General features: G+C 45.0%; 1 protein-coding gene across 3 annotated transcripts in view; it reads left to right on the top strand.

The window, feature by feature from the left end:
* LOC139536436 (lysine-specific demethylase phf2-like) overlaps positions 1-12,008 on the top strand; it is a 169,642-nt gene that overhangs the window by 124,608 nt on the left and 33,026 nt on the right. The window contains exons 17-18 of one of the 3 annotated variants that reach the window (XM_071336971.1): positions 4-167; positions 6,422-6,741. In XM_071336971.1, the coding sequence (XP_071193072.1) occupies positions 4-167; positions 6,422-6,741 (484 nt within the window). Of the gene's footprint in view, positions 168-6,421; positions 6,742-12,008 lie in introns of all 3 variants that reach the window. The other 2 variants (XM_071336970.1, XM_071336972.1) reach the window with 2 other exon arrangements.

Here is a 12,008-nt window from a genome sequence, read left to right as displayed (position 1 = left end):
AAGGCTGACTCGTCAGATGAGGAGTCGCTCCACATCGACACAGAGGTCAAGCCGGAGGTGAAAGGTCGTAACTCGAAGGTGAAAAAGAAGACGGCCAGCACCGTGGGCATCCTGGACCTTCTCCAAGCCAGCAAGGCAGTGGGCGGCATCGACTACAACGCCAACAGGTACACCATAGGACCAGCACACACACACACCTGCACAGACCTGCGCGCAAACACACTCTGTATAACCTGACTGGCTCTGAATGCAATTTAAAGGGATTGGAGCCTGTTGTAGCGATTAGTCACTATAATAGACCAGTCTGCTGGTAGAGAATAGACCAGTCTGCTGGTAGAGAATAGACCAGTCTGCTGACAGAGAATAGACCAGTCTGCTGACAGAGAATAGACCAGTCTGCTGGTAGAGAATAGACCAGTCTGCTGGTAGAGAATAGACCAGTCTGCTGGTAGAGAATAGACCAGTCTGCTGGTAGAGAATAGACCAGTCTGCTGACAGAGAATAGACCTGTCTGCTGGTAGAGTATAGACTTGTCTGCTGGTAGAGTATAGACCTGTCTGCTGGTAGAGTATAGACCAGTCTGCTGGTAGAGAATAGACCAGTCTGCTGGTAGAGAATAGACCAGTCTGCTGACAGAGAATAGACCAGTCTGCTGGTAGAGTATAGACTTGTCTGCTGGTAGAGTATAGACCAGTCTGCTGGTAGAGAATAGACCAGTCTGCTGGTAGAGAATAGACCAGTCTGCTGGTAGAGAATAGACCAGTCTGCTGGTAGAGAATAGACCAGTCTGCTGGTAGAGAATAGACCAGTCTGCTGGTAGAGAATAGACCAGTCTGCTGGTAGAGAATAGGCCAGTCTGCTGGTAGGGAATAGGCCAGTCTGCTGGTAGAGAATAGACCAGTCTGCTGGTAGAGAATAGACCAGTCTGCTGGTAGAGAATAGACCAGTCTGCTGGTAGAGACTAGACCAGTCTGCTGGTAGAGACTAGACCAGTCTGCTGGTAGAGACTAGACCAGTCTGCTGGTAGAGACTAGACCAGTCTGCTGGTAGAGAATAGACCAGTCTGCTGGTAGAGAATAGACCAGTCTGCTGGTAGAGAATAGACCAGTCTGCTGGTAGAGAATAGACCAGTCTGCTGGTAGAGACTAGACCAGTCTGCTGGTAGAGAATAGACCAGTCTGCTGGTAGAGAATAGACCAGTCTGCTGGTAGAGACTAGACCAGTCTGCTGGTAGAGACTAGACCAGTCTGCTGGTAGAGACTAGACCAGTCTGCTGGTAGAGAATAGACCAGTCTGCTGACAGAGAATAGACCAGTCTGCTGACAGAGAATAGACCAGTCTGCTGGTAGAGAATAGACCAGTCTGCTGGTAGAGAATAGACCAGTCTGCTGGTAGAGAATAGACCAGTCTGCTGGTAGAGACTAGACCAGTCTGCTGGTAGAGAATAGACCAGTCTGCTGGTAGAGAATAGACCAGTCTGCTGGTAGAGAATAGACCAGTCTGCTGGTAGAGAATAGACCAGTCTGCTGGTAGAGAATAGACCAGTCTGCTGGTAGAGAATAGACCAGTCTGCTGGTAGAGAATAGACCAGTCTGCTGGTAGAGAATAGACCAGTCTGCTGGTAGAGACTAGACCAGTCTGCTGGTAGAGAATAGACCAGTCTGCTGGTAGAGAATAGACCAGTCTGCTGGTAGAGAATAGACCAGTCTGCTGGTAGAGAATAGACCAGTCTGCTGGTAGAGAATAGACCAGTCTGCTGGTAGAGACTAGACCAGTCTGCTGGTATAGAATAGACCAGTCTGCTGGTAGAGAATAGACCAGTCTGCTGGTAGAGACTAGACCAGTCTGCTGGTAGAGACTAGACCAGTCTGCTGGTAGAGACTAGACCAGTCTGCTGGTAGAGAATAGACCAGTCTGCTGGTAGAGAATAGACCAGTCTGCTGGTAGAGAATAGACCAGTCTGCTGGTAGAGAATAGACCAGTCTGCTGGTAGAGACTAGACCAGTCTGCTGGTAGAGACTAGACCAGTCTGCTGGTAGAGACTAGACCAGTCTGCTGGTAGAGAATAGACCAGTCTGCTGGTAGAGAATAGACCAGTCTGCTGGTAGAGAATAGACCAGTCTGCTGGTGGAGAATAGACCAGTCTGCTGGTGGAGAATAGACCAGTCTGCTGGTGGAGAATAGACCAGTCTGCTGGTAGAGAATAGACCTGTCTGCTGGTAGAGAATAGACCAGTCTGCTGGTAGAGAATAGACCAGTCTGCTGGTAGAGACTAGACCTGTCTGCTGGTAGAGAATAGACCAGTCTGCTGGTAGAGAATAGACCAGTCTGCTGGTAGAGAATAGACCAGTCTGCTGGTAGAGAATAGACCAGTCTGCTGGTAGAGAATAGACCAGTCTGCTGACAGAGAATAGACCAGTCTGCTGGTAGAGACTAGACCAGTCTGCTGGTAGAGAATAGACCAGTCTGCTGGTAGAGAATAGACCAGTCTGCTGGTAGAGAATAGACCAGTCTGCTGGTAGAGAATAGACCAGTCTGCTGGTAGAGAATAGACCAGTCTGCTGGTAGAGAATAGACCAGTCTGCTGGTAGAGAATAGGCCAGTCTGCTGGTAGGGAATAGGCCAGTCTGCTGGTAGAGAATAGACCAGTCTGCTGGTAGAGAATAGACCAGTCTGCTGGTAGAGAATAGACCAGTCTGCTGGTAGAGACTAGACCAGTCTGCTGGTAGAGACTAGACCAGTCTGCTGGTAGAGACTAGACCAGTCTGCTGGTAGAGACTAGACCAGTCTGCTGGTAGAGAATAGACCAGTCTGCTGGTAGAGAATAGACCAGTCTGCTGGTAGAGAATAGACCAGTCTGCTGGTAGAGAATAGACCAGTCTGCTGGTAGAGACTAGACCAGTCTGCTGGTAGAGAATAGACCAGTCTGCTGGTAGAGAATAGACCAGTCTGCTGGTAGAGACTAGACCAGTCTGCTGGTAGAGACTAGACCAGTCTGCTGGTAGAGACTAGACCAGTCTGCTGGTAGAGAATAGACCAGTCTGCTGACAGAGAATAGACCAGTCTGCTGACAGAGAATAGACCAGTCTGCTGGTAGAGAATAGACCAGTCTGCTGGTAGAGAATAGACCAGTCTGCTGGTAGAGAATAGACCAGTCTGCTGGTAGAGACTAGACCAGTCTGCTGGTAGAGAATAGACCAGTCTGCTGGTAGAGAATAGACCAGTCTGCTGGTAGAGAATAGACCAGTCTGCTGGTAGAGAATAGACCAGTCTGCTGGTAGAGAATAGACCAGTCTGCTGGTAGAGAATAGACCAGTCTGCTGGTAGAGAATAGACCAGTCTGCTGGTAGAGAATAGACCAGTCTGCTGGTAGAGACTAGACCAGTCTGCTGGTAGAGAATAGACCAGTCTGCTGGTAGAGAATAGACCAGTCTGCTGGTAGAGAATAGACCAGTCTGCTGGTAGAGAATAGACCAGTCTGCTGGTAGAGAATAGACCAGTCTGCTGGTAGAGACTAGACCAGTCTGCTGGTATAGAATAGACCAGTCTGCTGGTAGAGAATAGACCAGTCTGCTGGTAGAGACTAGACCAGTCTGCTGGTAGAGACTAGACCAGTCTGCTGGTAGAGACTAGACCAGTCTGCTGGTAGAGAATAGACCAGTCTGCTGGTAGAGAATAGACCAGTCTGCTGGTAGAGAATAGACCAGTCTGCTGGTAGAGAATAGACCAGTCTGCTGGTAGAGACTAGACCAGTCTGCTGGTAGAGACTAGACCAGTCTGCTGGTAGAGAATAGACCAGTCTGCTGGTAGAGAATAGACCAGTCTGCTGGTAGAGAATAGACCAGTCTGCTGGTGGAGAATAGACCAGTCTGCTGGTGGAGAATAGACCAGTCTGCTGGTGGAGAATAGACCAGTCTGCTGGTAGAGAATAGACCTGTCTGCTGGTAGAGAATAGACCAGTCTGCTGGTAGTGAATAGACCAGTCTGCTGGTAGAGAATAGACCAGTCTGCTGGTAGAGACTAGACCAGTCTGCTGGTAGAGAATAGACCAGTCTGCTGGTAGAGAATAGACCAGTCTGCTGGTAGAGAATAGACCAGTCTGCTGGTAGAGAATAGACCAGTCTGCTGGTAGAGAATAGACCAGTCTGCTGACAGAGAATAGACCAGTCTGCTGGTAGAGACTAGACCAGTCTGCTGGTAGAGAATAGACCAGTCTGCTGGTAGAGACTAGACCAGTCTGCTGGTAGAGACTAGACCAGTCTGCTGGTAGAGAATAGACCAGTCTGCTGGTAGAGAATAGACCAGTCTGCTGGTAGAGAATAGACCTGTCTGCTGGTAGAGAATAGACCTGTCTGCTGGTAGAGAATAGACCAGTCTGCTGGTAGTGAATAGACCAGTCTGCTGGTAGAGAATAGACCAGTCTGCTGGTAGAGACTAGACCAGTCTGCTGGTAGAGAATAGACCAGTCTGCTGGTAGAGAATAGACCAGTCTGCTGGTAGAGAATAGACCAGTCTGCTGGTAGAGAATAGACCAGTCTGCTGGTAGAGAATAGACCAGTCTGCTGACAGAGAATAGACCAGTCTGCTGGTAGAGACTAGACCAGTCTGCTGGTAGAGAATAGACCAGTCTGCTGGTAGAGACTAGACCAGTCTGCTGGTAGAGACTAGACCAGTCTGCTGGTAGAGAATAGACCAGTCTGCTGGTAGAGAATAGACCAGTCTGCTGGTAGAGAATAGACCAGTCTGCTGGTAGAGAATAGACCAGTCTGCTGGTAGAGACTAGACCAGTCTGCTGGTAGAGACTAGACCAGTCTGCTGGTAGAGACTAGACCAGTCTGCTGGTAGAGAATAGACCAGTCTGCTGGTGGAGAATAGACCAGTCTGCTGGTGGAGAATAGACCAGTCTGCTGGTAGAGAATAGACCAGTCTGCTGGTAGAGAATAGACCAGTCTGCTGGTAGAGAATAGACCAGTCTGCTGGTAGAGAATAGACCAGTCTGCTGGTAGAGAATAGACCAGTCTGCTGGTAGAGAATAGACCAGTCTGCTGGTAGAGAATAGACCAGTCTGCTGGTAGAGACTAGACCTGTCTGCTGGTAGAGAATAGACCAGTCTGCTGGTAGAGAATAGACCAGTCTGCTGGTAGAGAATAGACCAGTCTGCTGGTAGAGAATAGACCAGTCTGCTGGTAGAGAATAGACCAGTCTGCTGGTAGAGACTAGACCAGTCTGCTGGTAGAGAATAGACCAGTCTGCTGGTAGAGACTAGACCAGTCTGCTGGTAGAGACTAGACCAGTCTGCTGGTGGAGAATAGACCAGTCTGCTGGTGGAGAATAGACCAGTCTGCTGGTGGAGAATAGACCAGTCTGCTGGTAGAGAATAGACCTGTCTGCTGGTAGAGAATAGACCAGTCTGCTGGTAGAGACTAGACCTGTCTGCTGGTAGAGACTAGACCTGTCTGCTGGTAGAGACTAGACCTGTCTGCTGGTAGAGACTAGACCTGTCTGCTGGTAGAGACTAGACCTGTCTGCTGGTAGAGACTAGACCAGTCTGCTGGTAGAGAATAGACCAGTCTGCTGGTAGAGACCAGTCTGCTGGTAGAGACCAGTCTGCTGGTAGAGACTAGACCAGTCTGCTGGTAGAGACTAGACCAGTCTGCTGGTAGAGACTAGACCAGTCTGCTGGTAGAGAATAGACCAGTCTGCTGGTAGAGAATAGACCAGTCTGCTGGTAGAGAATAGACCAGTCTGCTGGTAGAGAATAGACCAGTCTGCTGGTAGAGAATAGACCAGTCTGCTGGTAGAGAATAGACCAGTCTGCTGGTAGAGAATAGACCAGTCTGCTGGTAGAGAATAGACCAGTCTGCTGGTAGAGAATAGACCAGTCTGCTGGTAGAGAATAGACCAGTCTGCTGGTAGAGAATAGACCAGTCTGCTGGTAGAGAATAGACCAGTCTGCTGGTAGAGACTAGACCAGTCTGCTGACAGAGACTAGACCAGTCTGCTGACAGAGACTAGACCAGTCTGCTGACAGAGACTAGACCAGTCTGCTGACAGAGAATAGACCAGTCTGCTGGTAGAGAATAGACCAGTCTGCTGGTAGAGAATAGACCAGTCTGCTGGTAGAGAATAGACCAGTCTGCTGACAGAGAATAGACCAGTCTGCTGACAGAGAATAGACCAGTCTGCTGGTAGAGAATAGACCAGTCTGCTGGTAGAGACTAGACCAGTCTGCTGGTAGAGACTAGACCAGTCTGCTGGTAGAGACTAGACCAGTCTGCTGGTAGAGACTAGACCAGTCTGCTGGTAGAGACTAGACCAGTCTGCTGGTAGAGACTAGACCAGTCTCTCTCTCCGGCGGGTACTTCTTCCAGCAGTGTAATGTGTTATTGTGTTGTGTTATTTCTTATTGACATACTTACAGTCAGCCACCTGCATCTCCCAGCACACAGGAGGCCATTCAGGGGATGTTGTCTATGGCCAACCTGTCCTCCGGGGCTACCGCTGGGGCCGCAGCCATCTCCTCCGACACCCCTGGAGGGGGAGGTGGTTCCTGGGGCAGGAACCATGCCAACACCGCCACGGCTGGACGGAAGGGAGGAACACGAGGAGGAAAAGGAGGAGGAGATGGGAACAGTAAGCGGCCAGCCAAACCCAAGAAAACAAAGAACAGCAGCATCGACAGCATCGAGTTTGATGACGACCACGATCACATGGACGCCTGCTTCAAGGACTCAGACTACGGTAACTAGAGATATGATACATGTTCCACTAGAGATATGATACATGTTCCACTAGAGATATGATACATGTTCCACTACAGATATGATACATGTTCCATTAGAGATATGATACATGTTCCACTAGAGATATGATACATGTTCCATTAGAGATATGATACATGTTCCACTAGAGATATGATACATGTTCCACTAGAGATATGATACATGTTCCATTAGAGATATGATACATGTTCCACTAGAGATATGATACATGTTCCATTAGAGATATGATACATGTTCCACTAGAGATATGATACATGTTCCATTAGAGATATGATACATGTTCCACTAGAGATATGATACATGTTCCATTAGAGATATGATACATGTTCCACTAGAGATATGATACATGTTCCACTAGAGATATGATACATGTTCCACTAGAGATATGATACATGTTCCATTAGAGATATGATACATGTTCCATTAGAGATATGATACATGTTCCATTAGAGATATGATACATGTTCCATTAGAGATATGATACATGTTCCACTAGAGATATGATACATGTTCCATTAGAGATATGATACATGTTCCACTAGAGATATGATACATGTTCCATTAGAGATATGATACATGTTCCATTAGAGATATGATACATGTTCCATTAGAGATATGATACATGTTCCATTAGAGATATGATACATGTTCCACTAGAGATATGATACATGTTCCATTAGAGATATGATACATGTTCCATTAGAGATATGATACATGTTCCATTAGAGATATGATACATGTTCCACTAGAGATATGATACATGTTCCATTAGAGATATGATACATGTTCCACTAGAGATATGATACATGTTCCATTAGAGATATGATACATGTTCCACTAGAGATATGATACATGTTCCACTAGAGATATGATACATGTTCCACTAGAGATATGATACATGTTCCACTAGAGATATGATACATGTTCCATTAGAGATATGATACATGTTCCACTAGAGATATGATACATGTTCCACTAGAGATATGATACATGTTCCACTAGAGATATGATACAGGTTCCACTAGAGATATGATACATGTTCCATTAGAGATATGATACATGTTCCATTAGAGATATGATACATGTTCCACTAGAGATATGATACATGTTCCATTAGAGATATGATACATGTTCCATTAGAGATATGATACATGTTCCATTAGAGATATGATACATGTTCCATTAGAGATATGATACATGTTCCACTAGAGATATGATACATGTTCCATTAGAGATATGATACATGTTCCATTAGAGATATGATACATGTTCCATTAGAGATATGATACATGTTCCACTAGAGATATGATACATGTTCCATTAGAGATATGATACATGTTCCACTAGAGATATGATACATGTTCCATTAGAGATATGATACATGTTCCACTAGAGATATGATACATGTTCCACTAGAGATATGATACATGTTCCACTAGAGATATGATACATGTTCCACTAGAGATATGATACATGTTCCATTAGAGATATGATACATGTTCCACTAGAGATATGATACATGTTCCACTAGAGATATGATACATGTTCCACTAGAGATATGATACAGGTTCCACTAGAGATATGATACATGTTCCATTAGAGATATGATACATGTTCCATTAGAGATATGATACATGTTCCATTAGAGATATTATACATGTTCCACTAGAGATATGATACATGTTCCACTAGAGATATGATACATGTTCCACTAGAGATATGATACATGTTCCATTAGAGATATGATACATGTTCCACTAGAGATATGATACATGTTCCATTAGAGATATGATACATGTTCCATTAGAGATATGTTCCACTAGAGATATGATACATGTTCCACTAGAGATATGATACATGTTCCACTAGAGATATGATACATGTTCCATTAGAGATATGATACATGTTCCATTAGAGATATGATACATGTTCCATTAGAGATAGGATACATGTTCCACTAGAGTTATGATACATGTTCCATTAGAGATATGATACATGTTCCATTAGAGATATGTTCCACTAGAGATATGATACATGTTCCACTAGAGATATGATACATGTTCCATTAGAGATATGATACATGTTCCATTAGAGATATGTTCCACTAGAGATATGATACATGTTCCACTAGAGATATGATACATGTTCCACTAGAGATATGATACATGTTCCATTAGAGATATGATACATGTTCCATTAGAGATATGATACATGTTCCATTAGAGATAGGATACATGTTCCACTAGAGATATGATACATGTTCCATTAGAGATATGATACATGTTCCATTAGAGATATGTTCCACTAGAGATATGATACATGTTCCTCTAGAGATATGATACATGTTCCACTAGAGATATGATACATGTTCCATTAGAGATATGATACATGTTCCATTAGAGATATGATACATGTTCCATTAGAGATAGGATACATGTTCCACTAGAGATATGATACATGTTCCACTAGAGATATGATACATGTTCCATTAGAGATATGATACATGTTCCATTAGAGATATGATACATGTTCCACTAGAGATATGATACATGTTCCACTAGAGATATGATACATGTTCCACTAGAGATATGATACATGTTCCACTAGAGATATGATACATGTTCCACTAGAGATAGGATACATGTTCCATTAGAGATATGATACATGTTCCACTAGAGATATGATACATGTTCCATTAGAGATATGATACATGTTCCACTAGAGATATGATACATGTTCCATTAGAGATAGGATACATGTTCCACTAGAGATATGTGTGTTTATAGTGGTTATACGGCCTGTGACTGAAGCTGTGTTTCTAGCTGAGACAGTGGTTATACGGCCTGTGACTGAAGCTGTGTTTCTAGCTGAGACAGTGGTTATATGACCTGTGACTGAAGCTGTGTTTCTAGCTGAGACAGTGGTTATACAGCCTGTGATTGAAGCTGTGTTTCTAGCTGTGACAGTGGTTATACAGCCTGTGACTGAAGCTGTGTTTCTAGCTGAGACAGTGGTTATACAGCCTGTGACTGAAGCTGTGTTTCTAGTTGAGACAGTGGTTATACGGCCTGTGACTGAAGCTGTGTTTCTAGCTGAGACAGTGGTTATACGGCCTGTGACTGAAGCTGTGTTTCTAGCGGAGACGGTGGTTATACAGCCTGTGACTGAAGCTGTGTTTCTAGTTGAGACAGTGGTTATACGGCCTGTGACTGAAGCTGTGTTTCTAGCGGAGACAGTGGTTATATGGCCTGTGACTGAAGCTGTGTTTCTAGCGGAGACAGTGGTTATACGGCCTGTGACTGCAGAGTTGTGCGTGACCTTTACCCTTCCCTCCACTCTGCTCTACGAGCAGGTGTCATTAAAACAGATTGACCTCTGAGGCAGCCACATGTTAATACAACATTCTAATTTAAACCAGGATATTTGAATTAAAACTAGATTACAGGGATATGTGTTTAGGTTTCTCTGCCTCCTTTACCAAACCTCCGCCTTCAAGTGGTGTCTTCCAGAATGTGTTCCCTGTGAGGCCTGTCCAACAACAACATCACTGCTCCTCTCATCTCCCATCATCACTTAAATCTGTTGTTTTAATTACTTTCAGAATCCCACAACTCTAATTAGTCATTAGTGGCACGAACATTCTCATTCTAGAACCCCCCCCAATTCTATTAACACCAGCACTAGTTCTAGCAAGGTAGAACATTCTCATTCTAGAACGCCCCCAATTATATTACCACCAGCCCTAGTTCTAGCAAGGTAGAACATTCTCATTCTAGAACCCCCCCCCAATTCTATTACCACCAGCCCTAGTTCTAGCAAGGTAGAACATTCTCATTCTAGAACCCCCCCCAATTCTATTACCACCAGCCCTAGTTCTAGCAAGGTAGAACATTCTCATTCTAGAACCCCCCCCCCCCCCCAATTCTATTACCACGAGCCCTAGTTCTAGCAAGGTAGAACATTCTCATTCTAGAACCCCCCCCCAATTCTATTACCACCAGCCCTAGTTCTAGCAAGGTAGAACATTCTCATTCTAGAACCCCCCCCCCAATTCTATTACCACCAGCCCTAGTTCTAGCAAGGTAGAACATTCTCATTCTAGAACCCCCCCAATTCTATTAACAACAGCCCTAGTTCTAGCAAGGTAGAACCTTCTCATTCTATAACCCCCCCCAATTCTATTACCACCAGCCCTAGTTCTAGCAAGGTAGAACATTCTCATTCTATAACCCCCCCCCCCCCCCAATTCTATTACCACGAGCCCTAGTTCTAGCAAGGTAGAACATTCTCATTCTAGAACCCCCCAATTCTATTACCACGAGCCCTAGTTCTAGCAAGGTAGAACATTCTCATTCTAGAACCCCCCCCAATTATATTACCACCAGCCCTAGTTCTAGCAAGGTAGAACATTCTCATTCTTGAACCCCCCCAATTAAATTACCACCAGCGCTAGTTCTAGCAAGGTAGAACATTCTCATTCTATAACCCCCCCCAATTCTATTACCACCAGCCCTAGTTCTAGCAAGGTAGAACATTCTCATTCTAGAACCCCCCCCCCCAATTATATTACCACCAGCCCTAGTTCTGCAAGGTAGAACATTCTCATTCTAGAACCCCCCCAATTCCTTTACCACCAGCCCTAGTTCTGCAAGGTAGAACATTCTCATTCTAGAACCCCCCCAATTCTATTACCACCAGCCCTAGTTCTAGCAAGGTAGAACATTCTCATTCTATAGCCGCCCCCAATTCTATTACCACTAGCCCTAGTTCTAGCAAGGTAGAACATTCTCATTCTAGAACCCCCCCCCAATTCTAGTACCACCAGCCCTAGTTCTAGCAAGGTAGAACATTCTCATTCTAGAACCCCACCCCCAATTCTATTACCACCAGCCCTAGTTCTATCAAGGTAGAACATTCTCATTCTAGAACCCCCCCAATTCCTTTACCACCAGCCCTAGTTCTAGCAAGGTAGAACATTCTCATTCTATAACCCCCCAATTCTATTACCACCAGCCCTAGTTCTAGCAAGGTAGAACATTCTCATTCTATAACCCCCCAATTCTATTACCACCAGCCCTAGTTCTATCAAGGTAGAACATTCTCATTCTAGAACCCCCCCCAATTCCTTTACCACCAGCCCTAGTTCTAGCAAGGTAGAACATTCTCATTCTAGAACCCCCCCCCCAATTCTATTACCACCAGCCCTAGTTCTGCAAGGTAGAACAT

This window comes from Salvelinus alpinus, chromosome 12 (assembly GCF_045679555.1).
Source record: "Salvelinus alpinus chromosome 12, SLU_Salpinus.1, whole genome shotgun sequence".
NCBI lineage: Eukaryota > Metazoa > Chordata > Actinopteri > Salmoniformes > Salmonidae > Salvelinus > Salvelinus alpinus.
This window is presented reverse-complemented; position numbering and strand designations above follow the sequence as displayed.